General features: G+C 43.5%; 1 protein-coding gene and 1 pseudogene across 2 annotated transcripts in view; both read left to right on the top strand.

The window, feature by feature from the left end:
* The first annotated feature begins 888 nt into the window (after window positions 1-888).
* Window positions 889-1,743, top strand: LOC105239813 (annotated as a pseudogene).
* Window positions 1,744-13,677: 11,934 nt separating this feature from the next.
* Window positions 13,678-13,838, top strand: part of ANXA13 (annexin A13) — a 54,743-nt gene continuing 54,582 nt past the window's right edge. For both annotated transcript variants that reach the window (XM_019804955.2, XM_002924324.4), the window contains exon 1: window positions 13,678-13,817. In XM_019804955.2, the coding sequence (XP_019660514.1) occupies window positions 13,803-13,817 (15 nt within the window). In that variant the 5' untranslated portion in view covers window positions 13,678-13,802. The remainder of the gene's footprint in view (window positions 13,818-13,838) is intronic.

Genomic DNA, 13,838 nt, shown 5'->3' with positions numbered 1-13,838 from the left:
TCCTCTCCAACATTTGTTGTTTCCTGCCTTATCAATTTTTACCATTCTAACTGGCAAAAGGTGGTATCTCAGTGTGGTTTTGATTTGAATTTCCCTGATGGCTAATGATTTTGAATATTTTTTCATGTGCAAGACTTCAAAACTTCTAGATTTCTTAGTAGCCTTCCAAGGAGAAACTTCAGTCCCTGAATATAACACCATTCCTTGTCTCTGTACTTTTGCTCATGTTGTTTTAATTCCTTTATGAACCCCACTTTCCCTGATGGTACCCTACTTTTCCTTCTAAGCTCAGTGCAAAGGTCACTTCCTTCTGGAGGCCTCTCCTGGTTTCTTCTCCCTTTCCTTCTTCCCTTACTCATTCATCTTAGATTAGGTCGCCCAGAGCACCAAGGGGTAATATTCCAGACCTTTCAAAGACAATGTCTTCACCCCAATTCTCTAGCAAAGAGATGGATAAAGCACATGATAGCCCTCTACTGGGGGTACAATCCCAGGACACTAAGAGTGAGGGGGAGACAAAATAAGGTAGGAAAGGCCAGAAAGCAAATCTAAAGTAACATGTTCCTGAACAGCCTACAGCTTCTCAGGAAAGCAGTGAGTTGCTTAGTCCTGTGTGATGCCTCTCAAGAGCCAGTATGAAGCTACTGCACCTTGAAACCATTATGGGGGTTGCGGGGAGCAAAGGAGTGCGGAACCTGTTGGCTCCTGTCTGTCTTCAGCCTCCCATTGGCCAAAATCAGAGCCCTGAGCCAGTGACTCCCCCAAACCAGGAGTGTTGGTGCTCACCAGGGCTGGGGCTGCCCAAGGGCTCCCCGGGGTGGGGGAGCTGGGGGGCTGCTGCAGTGAGTGCCCCACAGGCTGTGCGGTTCCCAGCGGGCTGCCGGCATCATGGGCCAGTGCGGCAACACCCCCTCCAGGTCCATGCTGGTTTTTCCCCACCTCATCTTCTGGGGGGCAGCCGGCATGTTATGCCACGTGGGAGCCCATGTCTTTCTCATTCATGATGACCACGACCCCCTCTTTGAAGATGGGTACACCCTCATCCCTGCTGTCATGATCATCCTGTAGGAGCCCTGCTTTTCCTTATTGGGCTACTTGGCTGCCGTGCAGCAATCCCACACAGCCGCTGCGGACTTGCCATGTTTGTCATCAGTCTGCTCTTGGATTTTGTCACAGAAGTTGTTGTCATGGGTTGGGGATACGTTTACAGAGCAAAGGTGGAACATGAGGGTGATGGCGGCATTCAGAAAGTGTGTGAGACCTACACGGGGACCAACACAGATGCTGCGACCCAGGTGGGTGGTTATGCACAGAGACAGCTGCAGTGCCATGGAGCTCACAGCTACTCAGACTGGTTCAAAGAAACCAAAAACCAGAGTGTCCCTCATAGCTGTACAGAGGGACCACCAGCAGCTTACATGGCAGGCTGGCCCACTCCTCCGACCTCTGTGCCGAGGGATACAGGCTCTAGCCGTAAAGAAGCTGCGAGAAATCCTGGTGCGTCTTACGTGGGCAGTGCTGGCAGTGGCAGCTGTCCAGCTGCTGGCCGAGCTGCGTGCACGCATCCCATTGTGCAGGAGTCGAGATCGTGCTCAGGAGTTTCATCACCCGCAGAGCCCCCGCATAGTCGAAAAACTCAAGCCTGAGCTTTTTAGTCTTGTTCTGATTTGAAAGGTGACTCGAGCAGGTCTACTGCTGTTGGTGGCCTCCTGAGTTCATTTAGTTAAAGCACACATACACAGGTGTCGGACAGAGCAGGGGCTTTTCATAGGCCCACCCACTTCCCCACCCACCTACGACTTTCTTTTCACCTATTCTAGCTGACTCGCCATGTCCCCTAAGTTTTTAAGTACGGTGGTGTGTGTTCTAGCTTTGGAACCATTTGCAGGTGGCATAGTGTGGGAGAACCAAGGAGGGCTGGGGCCTGCTTCTGTTACCTCCATGGTGCCGGAGTGTCACTGGGTCCTTTCAGTCTTCATGCTGGAGAACTCTCAGCCAAAGGTTTCTGTGGGGAGAAGGAGGAAATCAGCTGTGGTTAAAGTTAACACCAGATGGTGCCCCTCGCCAGTGTCCTTTTAAAAAACATACACTGTAGTCCCATAAGATACCAACTGTACGAAAAGGCTAAAATAGATTTTAGAATCATATGGCGTGTATCTTGGTTCACCTTCAAAATCAGACCGATCTTTGAAACTGGTGGTTAATCAAAGTTGGCTCTATAGAAAGAATATCATATACGCACTACTGTTTTAAGACAATTAGTATGAGGGTGTGAATGTGTTTCTGTACGACTGAGCCCATTCATAGTAAGTCTAAACCCTTTTAGGTTTCGACTTTTCGGTTTAAGGTACCCATGCAGACTAACAAAATAGTATGTAGATGCGATCTCTTTTGTAAAGAGAAAAATCGAATTCCATAAACTCTGTATCACCCCTCAAAAAGAAAAAGATTGAGTGTCCAGGTGCACACCAGCCTCCCAGCAGGACAGCCTTCACGTAGCACTTTCCTCATTGTATAAAGTGACGCTTATGTGTCTCTTCCACAATGGTGCACTCAACGACACCAGTAACCTCTTCATCACCTTTATCGTCAGCATTTGCACAGCGCTCAGCACACAGTAGGGACGGAGGCGAGTTTGCTTTGGTCCAGCGGACATTTATAAAACATCTAGTGCTGTCCAGTAGAATGAGACATGGGGGTGGCTGGTAATACCTTTAAATACCAAAACCATGATTCAACTCAGTACTGTAGCATTGGCAAAAACTTCACATCTTAGAGTTCTCCAGGAAAACAGAACTCGGATATACATATCACTGACTACTAGAGTTATTTATTTATTTAGTTAGTTAGTTAGGGTATTAATTGGCTCACACAGTTGTGGAGGCCAAGATGTCCCACAATCTGCCCTCAGCAAGCTGGAGACTCAAGAAAGCCAGGGCTGTAATTCAGTCCAAATCCAAAGGTCTGAGAAATGGGAGCACCACTGTCCAAGGGCAGGAGAAGATGGACATCCCAGCTCAGGAAGAAAGAGCAGAAATTGGCCCTTCCTTTTCCCTTCCTAGTCTACACGCAACAGATTGGCTGATGCTCCCTCACGTCAATGATGGCAGATCTTTTCTCAAGTCTACTGACTCAAACGCTCATCTCTTCCAGAAACACCCTCCCAGACACACCCAGAAATCACGTTTTGCTAGCCATCTGGGCACCTCGTTAGCCCGGTCCAGCTGACACATCAAATTAATCAGCACAATTTTCCAACCCAAGGTGTGCTGACTTCCGGCCTTCCTCTCCATTGCAGTCCCCACGGGCCTCTCAGGTGCTCAGACTCTCTTCAGGTACACAGTACAGTCTCACCTTGGCTGCTCGCTGTAGACAAAATTCTACCAAATTAAAAAAATCTGCAGCGTATACAATATCTACAATTAGGCACCTGGGATTTCACTCTTGTCAACGTTGAGTGATATCCACATGCCTATACAATGCAGCTGATTTTTCTACAAGAAGGTTTTTGTGTATCTTTTCAGACAAAAATGTTCTTTTTAATAGTCTTTATTGTAGTAATTACTTTTAAATACTTGCCCCAGCAGGGCTCCCTCCAGCCCCTAGAATTTCCCAGATGACACTGAATTAAGGACAAAAGAATATTATTACATAGAAAAAGATTAGAAAAAATCCATACGGGATTTTTGTATTTGCTAGCGGGACTGGGGAGTGTCTTTTTCAATTCTTATCACTGTTTGTTTCGTGCATCTACTTAGCACATAATTATTTTGTCTGTGTGTTTGTTTTCTCAGCTAGCTATTAAACATCTTTTGGGTACATAGCACCCAGGTAGAAATCTTCACTCACTGATAACTTAAAAGGTTTCATGTTTTCTAGCCATTTAATATGTACCCCAGAAGTGAAATGCAAAATTTCAACTTGCTCTTCTCAGGGGGCTGATAAATATAAGTAGAATGAAAAGGAATTTTAAAAGCTAAGTTATGATAAATAAGTCTCTGTGCCTAATTAATAATTAAATTCCTTGTAACGCTTGGCACTCTTGTTACTTCGAGAATTCTATCTCCAAAAGTTGTCTTGACTCTTAGGAACGGCTGGGAAGCCTTAGTTATCCATTAAAAAATGATGCATAACCTTTAGCACTTCACCCTTTGGCAACAACGTTTTCTATGGCATATTGGTCAGCAGGTGAGTTATTAGTTTCCTGTTCTATTAATTATTTATCCATTATTGCTATGCATGACTTACACTGCAATTTTCTACAGCCTTTATTTAAAGATAGTTCAGGAATATTCAGGAGATCTGAAATGCAGGCTGAAAAATGATTTTTTTATGGAACTGCAGTAGTCTACCTTTTGCCATGTGTTTATCATCAAGTAAAGTTTATAACGCCCCTGAGGGGAGCCCACACATGTTGTGGTCCTTGAGAGAGCGAAGGGCCTCTGGACAAATAATTTTCAATGTGTATCTTCTTTATAAAAGTTCAGGTCTTGAAGTCAACCAGCAAAATAGAGCCAAAAAAGGCGGCGGGGGGAGGTGCGGAAGGCAAAGAACTCTTATCTTAGGTATCTTAGTCATGTGTACCCTTATAAAGTAAAATTTGATTTCTAACATGGAACAGGCTTTCAGATGCCGTAAAGGTGATAGGAGTCTGGAAATGCGAATCTTGCCTCTTGCTACTACATGGCTTTTCTCAGAATCATGAAATGAAAAGTCAGAAATAAAAATACTCTTGGGGCGCCTGGGTGGCTCAGTTGTTAAGCGTCTGCCTTCAGCTCAGGGTGTGATCCTGGCATTCTGGGATCGAGCCCCATGTCAGGCTCCTCTGCTAGGAGCCTGCTTCTTCCTCTCCCACTCCCCCTGCTTGTGTTCCCTCTCTCGCTGGCTGTCTCTATCTCTGTCAAATAAATAAATAAAATCTTTAGGAAAAAAAAAGAAATAAAAATACTCTTTTGCACATGAACACCGGCAATGCTAACAACCTAGCAAATTTTTGGAACAACAACAAAGCAATTTTTATTGATGTTAATTCATTTCAGTAAGAAAGGACCAAATAAACGGTCCTACGTGGAATCTCAGAATCAAAGTCATCTTAAGATGGAAGGGACTTTACAAGGTACTGATCTAACCCCCTCGCTTCACAGCATAAAAATGGAAGCCCAAAAAGACAAAAGGACTTTCCAGGCATCAGCTTATTACAGAGAAGCAGGACAGCACCGAGTGCCTTGTGGGCGAGGTGGCCAAGGAGACATCAGTGTCCTTGGAGTGACCTTGTGAACAACTACCTTCTCTACCTCAGCCCAACCAGGCCGACTCTGATTGGAATCAAATCTCTTTACACAAACCAAATGAAATTTACTAATCTTCAAAAATTTAATTAGTAAGAATTTATTATTCATTTTTTGAAGAATTTATTATTAAGTAGTCATTAAAAAATATAACTATCTGAGAAAAGTTTGCTTCTGCTCGTGTGATATGTATATTCCTGAAAACCTGTAAGGTTAATTTGTACAAGTAAAAGATATTTTAGACACTTTGTTTCTTATTTCTCTCAGATGCATTCAGCATAGTTAACTACCTTCCTTCTTGAAACACCCTCTTGCCTTTCCAGACATCACATTCTTCTGACTATGCTCTGCTCTTATTCCCGGCTCCTTCTGTCTGCTTTGATGTCTCCCCTCCCTTTCTCTGCCGAGCAGGTAAGCGTTGGCGCGCCTAAGACTCAATCCTGGGCCTTCTCTTCTCTTCTCCTTCCTTCTCTGCATTTCCCTTCTCTATCCTCACACTCTCAGTAGTCTCCTCCTGGCTCACGACTTACACGTGTGCTTATGACTCCAAAGGTGTGTCTCACCCAGGCACCACGCATACGTTCCGAGCTGCTGGCTTGACATCTCCGTGGCTAATAAACATCTCACCCTAACAAGATCCAATCCAGGAGTACTGCTCCCCCTGCTCCCAGATCTCTTCCTGCTACTGCAGTGATTGGCACTGCCTCCACCCAAGAGTTTGAGTCTCAAATCTGAAAGAGGCACCCCTGATTCTCCTTTGACTTCATCCACAAGTCAACCTGCCAACAAGTCCTCTTGGCTCTACTTCCAAATCTCTACACCCCCCATCTGCATCCAAGTCCCTTGCCTGTCTCACCTGCTCCACTGTGGAAGGCTCATACCCTGTTTCTGTTCTTCCGCTCTATCCCCTCAAGTCCATCGTAGCCCACACAGGTAGAGGGAACTGTGAGACGCTAACTCAGATCCTGCCATGCTGTCATCTAAAATTCTTTAGTAATGTCATGCTTCTCTACAATGTCCTCCGAATTCTACCCCCTCACAAAACAGCCTACAAGGCTCAGCTGGATCTGCTTCCACCCCCTCCCCACTAGCATCTCACGCTCCCCCACCCTCCAGCCGCCATCTTTTCTACCATTCAATGGACTAAAGCCTTTCTACCTGGGGGCCTCCTTTCTCTCCCTAAACTGCCTCCCCTAGCTCTTCAAATGCTTCGTCTAGGTCCCTCCTCACACAGACTGTCCCTTCCTGCCCCATCACCACTGGCCTCCCCACTTGCTCATTTCCAATCACCCCGTTTATTCCCGTCACAGCCCCACACTCCTGGCAACCTGTAACTCTGTTGTTTGTATCTTTGTGTACTCGTTTATGTTTCTGCAATAGAAGGTAAGTTCCACCAGGGCCCACACTTGTCACCACCAATCCCCAGTGTCCAGCAGAGCACCTGGCACATAGCAGACACTCAATAAATAAGTAAGTAGTGGATTAAAATGTGCTAATGAATCTCCTTTAAAAGGATGGTAATGGGAAACAAATAAAGAATTGCAGGATCATTCACATGCACATCCTTGTTCATCTTCCTACCCTGAATTGGCTGAAAGCGAGAAAAACCTGTGTACGCACACACACACACACACACACACACACACACTCCAGCCAAATGATTTATTTCTGGAAGATTCACATGAACTAAATTCCTGCCCAAGAAATGTTTATGTCCCTTGGAGATGGTCACCACAAAATCTGGCCTATGACAGGCAGCTTTCTAAAGAATCCATTGCTCTTGGCCACTCACTCAACAAAGACACGATGTAAGTGTGGAAGTCAGCGGCTGTGACTTCCACGTGACAAGTGCCACACAAGACTCAGATGTACAGAGGTGAAGAGGAGGCCATCACTGTCCATGCGAAGCCCTGCTCTGGGGTGAGAGTGTGTAAGCTGTAGGGTGAGGGCTGACCTGGGGGACGGACCTGCATCCAGCGATGCCATACACTCAGTTGTTGTATCTCGTGTGTGTTTTCTCACTTTCTCTGATGAACCTTTCGAGTTCTTGGATGGTCTTGTTCCGTTCCTTTTGCCTGCACACATCTCAACACTCTACCATCCGTCCGTGTGGACGGATCCCCGAACGGCTCCATCCCTGACTTCTCGGTGGAGCCCAGCACCTCTTCCTCCTCCTGCCTGTTCTTTTTAATATCTTATTCCCTACAAAGAAACATTACATTCTTGGAGGGCAAGCACCTTATTTTTTACCTTCCTTTCTTCTGCCCCATGGTGCTCAGCACAGGGTTATAACACTCCTTATGTAGCAAATGATACACGTGTTAATGAATGAATGCTAGGATCTGAAACCCTGCAGTGTAGACCAAAAGCACTGGTTTATCTCCACAGAAGGATGGACAGTGGAGCCCCATCCACCAGCCGGCACTGAAGCAAAGTTCCCAGGACAAAGCCCACAGGATGGAGCTGGCAGAAAGGGGTTGCGGCACGGGTGCATGGGCTGCAGTTGAATGTGACAGTGGCAGTGGCCAACCACAGGCTCATTGTCCACAAGGAAGCGCAGCAAGCTGGACCAGAAGTCAAAGCTCCAAGGAGGGGCACTTTGCTCCTCTTTGATGGCTCCAAGGTCAGTTCCCATACTCTCAGTGGGTCCAAAATACTCGGGGCCACTGTTTCCTCCTACTCTTCCCATCCTCAGGATGTCTCTCCCCTTTCCCTTTCATTCTCTCCTCTTACTTCCTGCACGCTGCTCCTTTTACCCTCTGCAGTGGACATGTCTTGTTTTGGCCAGCCTACCATCCATTTGCCCTTCTTTTATTAAAAGCATTCTAGTTTTCTCTGGGTGCCCACTCCTTCCCCCACTCTCAGACCACTCACATGGTTTTGGTGGAGTTGACTCCTCTCTCAACTCTAGAGGTGACATGAAATCCAGTCCTCACTATGTCCCCCCAGCTATGGTGGTCAGTTCAGAGAAAGTATGAGTCCCAACTGCCACCAGAGATTTGGATCAGGATGTGTATTTGGATTTGGGGGAAAGGAAAGCTCTCATTTTCTTTGCACTAGTCTTGGAATTGTAAGGATGAAAATGGGGAATCACCAGCAGCCATCTTGCCCCTGAGAAGGGGGATCCCTTTGAGAAGGGAGAAAGCAGAACTAAGAAGTGGAGAGAAACCATCTATTCTGGGAATATATTTTGAGTGGCTAGATCCTGCTATGCCTGAAGCTAGCTATCTTTTCCAATTATGTGAACCAATACATTCCTTGTTTGCTTAAGTGATTATGAGTCAGATTGTTAGTCACTTGTAACCAAAAGAGTCCCAATATGTCTTCCTAAATCCAAATTATTCATAGTATTTTAGGTCTGGAAGTAAACATGGAGATGAAGTTCAACTCTTATATTTTTATAGTAGAAACCCAAGAACTGGAGAGAATGGGACTTTCCTATGAGCATAGTCCTAAGTTGTAGCAGAGACCAGCCTAAAACCCAGGTCTTTGCTCTCCCAGTGCTACGGCTTTTCTGCTACAAAATGTTATATTAAATCAAAGTGTTATTTCTTATATGGATGTTTTAATTTCCCCAGCTGGAGAATAAACACCTAACAGGGCAGGGGTAGGAGCTGTGTCCTAGATTTTTCATATGCTCCGAGCCTCACATGGTATCTTGCATGTGGCAAACATACAAGTACTAGTGAACCAATCACTGAGTTAAGAAAGCTTTTTGTACCATGAGAGTTTCGTTTTTATGCTTGCATGATGATGTGTTGTTCTCGGGGGTTTTACTACTGGAAAAGTATAGGAGTATAGAAATATAGTTGTTGGGGCGCCTGGGTGGCTCAGTCCTTAAGTGTCTGCCTTTGGCTCAGGGCGTGATCCCAGAGTCCTGGGATCGAGCCCCACATCGGGCTCCCTGCTCTGCTGGGAGCCTGCTTCTTCCTCTCCTACCCCCCTGCTTGTGTTCCCTCTTTTGCTGGCTGTCTCACTTTCTGCCAAATGAATAAATAAAATCTTTAAAAAAAAAAAGAAATATAGTTGTTGTTAGCAACTGTAATCATTTCCTGTAGATGTCAGTCTTTTTGTCTTAATAACAGCTGCTATTAAGTAGCCATTGTACGCAGACACTGTGGGGATTTGTCAAGCAATAGGCCTATCTCTGCCCTTGAAAATTGATTAGCCTCCATCATCACATAGCCTTCTCCCTGTGAGCCTATGTCTTCACATGCTGTTTTCCTCTTCTTAGAAATACGCCAGTTGTTGTGGGTTCAGGCCCATTCTAATGATCTCAACTTAACTTGGTTACATCCACCGAAACTCTATTTCCAAATAAAGTTACAGGTACTGAGGATTAGGACCACACCATGTCCTCTGGGGGATACAATTTGACCCATAAGAGATGTATAAATGACATTTTTAAGAAGTGTTAGAAACTTAACCTTGGCGGGTGGTATAGAAGGAAAAGACTTTTCTTTGGCAAGATCAATCTATGAATTGCTATTGAGACTCATAAGGTTAGAAGGAAATTAGGGCTCTGGCTGGCATCACCACTTTGAGAACTATCAAAGTCCAAGAGATGTAAATAAACAGGCACAATCTAGTAGAGAAAAATATGAGGCAGCACCTATAATAAGTTAGAATCACTAAATAGTTAAGATGATAACAAAAAAAACCCTCCCCTCACCGTTCTGTGCCCTCCCTCCCTCTTCTTTCCTCTCCTCTCCTCCAACCATGACAGCCTCCCAGAAATGACCTGGGGTCACAGGAATTCCCCTTCCTTCCTCCTACTGCTATTGCTTGGAATTACTGTAGCCAGCGTCCTCTGGATCCATCCAGCTGGGGAAGCAGAGAGGAGGTGACACTAGAAACAGCTCTGTTCCAACCAGATCCAAACTCGACCACGTGCAAAGTGAAATTACCAAGAGGTGTTTACAGTGGTGGTGATCTCAAAAAATAAAAAGGTGCGTTAACCTCTCACTTGGCTTCTAAGCTTTCTGTCTCACCTCCCTGGAGCCATAAATTATATCTCTTCTGTATGCATTTCCTGTGAGCCTTTGAACAGAACTTATCTCTACTTTCCATCACAACACATCAAATTGCCCTGCTTCTCCTGAACTTTGAGCTTCAACAGCCTGGGGTGGGAGAAGAAGAAAGGGAGGAAGACTTCACTGATCAAGCCTTCTAGGAAGGGTTGGTGACACAAAGCATGGTTCCAAACCAGCACAGATGTGGGGCAGGAGAACCTGGCCCTGAAAAGTCTGGGGCTGGGAGAAGGCAGAGACCTATAGAGCCCAAATTAGATACTAAAGGCCAAGATCATAGAGAACAGTCAAAGCATTCGTTGTTAATTTATGTCTTCTTGTCATCCCCCAAACCCCATTCCACTGCAAATTCCTGGAGGAGAGTTTTGTCTTGTTCACCTCCTGCACCCGTCCTCCCACTTGGCACACGATATATTCTGGCTTCTTTGATCATCTTTCTTTTCCTCCAGTTAGCAAAGTTGTTTCCAATTTCTGAGCCTCAGCACAAACAGCATATCTGATTTGGAACACTTTATTTTTTCAAATGATGGGCTCCTTCTCATCCCTTAGTTCACAGCTTAAATGTTATCTCCTTGAAGAACTTTACCACTGCTTAAAGTAAATTACACACACACACACACACACACACGTTCACCTCTATCATAGCATCCTGCTGGTTTTCTTCACAGGCTGTACAACAATTTGTAATGGTTTATTTCTTGTACACTTGACTACATTCTAGGAAGAGAAAATTTGAATCTATCTTATTCATTGTTGTAGTCCCAGAAATTAGCACATCCAAGGCATTAAAGAGGTAAAGGTTAAAAAACAAAAGAGCGAATATATACAATCAGAATTTAATAAACCCATGAGAATTTTAATATTATGCTGCATAAGAATTAGCGTAAAATAAAGATGGACTCTTGGACCAGATGAGGAAAGATATATTCTTTAATAATTATCTAGGATCTTTGGAATAACCCAAATTAAAGCTGAAACCATTGCAAGCCTATACTTGATGCAAATCAATTCCAAATGGATCAAAGGGGTATGCCTTTAAAAATGAAGCCATTCTGGGGTGCCTGGGTGGCTCACTCGGTTAAGCATCCAACTCTTGTTCTTAGTTCTGGTCTTGATCTTAGGCCCGTGAGTTCAAGCCCTGCATGAGGCTCCACACTGGGCATAGAGCCTACTTAAAAAAATAATAAAAATAAAAATATATATAAATAAAAAAGAAGCCATTAAAAAACTTGAAGAAAATGTATAAGAAGTCTGAATCATCTTAATGTAAAGACGTTTCTGTAAGCAAGCCAATATATCCATAAAACCTAACACTCTCTCTCTTTTTTTTTTTAAGGATTTTATTTATTTATTTGACAGAGAGAGAGACAGCCAGTGAGAGAGGGAACACAAGCAAGGGGAGTGGGAGAGGAAGAAGCAGGCTCCCAGTGGGGAGGCTCGATCCCAGGATCCTGGGATCACTCCCTGAGCCAAAGGCAGACGCTTAACAACTGAGCCACCCAGGCACCCCGAAAACCTAACACTTTCTGTACTCACACATACCTGTTCAGAACACATTCAAACAGAAACAAAAGACAAAACAAATTGGGGGGAAATAATTGTTACATTTGACAAAGGCCCAGATCTTATTATAAAGTGTTGTTACAATAAACAATGAAGAGACTAATAACTCAAAACAAAAAAAATAAAAGACATAGGCGGACCACAGAAAATTCATGCAAATGACCTTTAAGGGATGGGATATATAATTTTAAGAATATCAAAAGAAAGGAATGTAAATTAAACACAGAGATAACCATTTTTCATCTTTGAAATTGGCAGAAATGAAAAACATTCATAGTATTTAGTGTGGCCAGTATGTAGAAAAAATGAGCCCTGGCATATCATTGTAGGGGGATATACATTCCACCGAAAGAAAGAAAGAAAGAAAGAAAGAAAGAAAGAAAGAAAGAAAGAAAGAAAGAAGAAAGAAAGAGAGAGAGAGAAAAGAAAAGAAAAGAAAAGAAAAGAAAAGAAAAGAAAAGAAAAGAAAAGAAAAGAAAAGAAAAAAAGAAAAGAAATCCAGGCTCGTGGGTCAGCTGGACATTGAGTAGTTCCGCATTTTGACATCTGTGCAGAGAACAACCGGGCAAGATCTATCAGAATTTTTTTAAAGATTTTATTTATTTATTTGAGAGAGAGAGAGGACAAACAGGGGGAGGGGAAGACGGAGAGGGTGAAGCAGCCTCCCTTGACCTGAGCCAAAGCAGACACTTCACCGACTGAGCCACCCAGAAGCCCCACCAGAATTATAAATGCATATACCCTTTTTAAAAAAATTTTTTGACTTAAATTCAATTAATTAACATATAATGTATTATTTGTTTCAGGGGTACAGGCCTGTGATTCATCAGTCTTATATAATACCTAGTGCTCCTTACAGCACATACCATATACTCTTTGACCAGCAATTACATCCTGAGATCTTATTCTACAGATAAACATGCACACACAGGCAAAGATATATACATGAAGATAGCCACACAAAAGGCCAAAAAAAAAAAAACCCTAAATGATCTTGAATGGTCAACAATAGTGGACTGATGACATAAGGTTTGGTTCGTATTCATAGGTGACTACTATGTGGCACCTGGAAAAGAAACGTGCCAGTGTCATATATCTCTTTAGTACATGAAGCATAAAAGCAATAGAAAAGAAAACAAACCCATTTGTTGGCAATAAAACAAAACAAAAAACACAGGCCAGGGAAGGAAGGAAGGAAGGAAGGAGGAAGGAAGGAAAGTAGAAAGGAAGGAAGAGAGGGAGGGAGGGGGGAGGGAGGAAGGAAAACATAAACAGAGAGACAGAAAAATAGAGAGACAGGCAGAGGAGGCTATGTACGCAAACCGTCAAGAAACCGCTGGCAGGAGGGCTGAGGAGATGAGTAGGCTTACTTTTCACAGTACCTTTTCACACTATTAAGAAAAAAAAATGACCATCTGCACATATTACTTTTTCAATTTAAAAACTAGCTAGATTATAAAGATCATGTTGGCATCACTCAATGTCACACTCAAAAGGATTCTGCGTAATAGTGATGTTAGTAAAACAATAAGATTTTTCAGTCTTGTTTGGTTAATGCTTTTATTATTTCAAGGTATAAAATTTTAAATAAATTCCCAAAATAAAAAAATAGTGACTCAACAATCCAGAAGTGAGACAGGTTTAATTGAGAATACGCTTTTCAACTTAAGCCTATACTTGATGCATGAATAAGCATTTTATTTTGAAAAGAAGGCCTAGAAAGACAGCTTGGGAAGGTTAAGCTCATTGCTAGCTGTTACCACTCCCTACCCATCCCCAACAATGTATTCAAATTCAATGCCAAAAGTTACTTATTAAACTCAAGAGATATTACGCCCTGGGAAAACTATTATAAACTTGGCCTGTAGGAGAGAACTGATCTCTTAATGAAATACAGAACAACTGTCTTAGAAAAACGAAAATGGGCAATCGTCATGTAAGTATTTATTGCCTTTGG

This window comes from Ailuropoda melanoleuca, chromosome 9 (assembly GCF_002007445.2).
Source record: "Ailuropoda melanoleuca isolate Jingjing chromosome 9, ASM200744v2, whole genome shotgun sequence".
In the NCBI taxonomy this organism is placed as follows: domain Eukaryota; kingdom Metazoa; phylum Chordata; class Mammalia; order Carnivora; family Ursidae; genus Ailuropoda; species Ailuropoda melanoleuca.
Note: the sequence above shows the minus strand (reverse complement) of the source record. Positions and strands in the feature narration are given on the sequence as shown.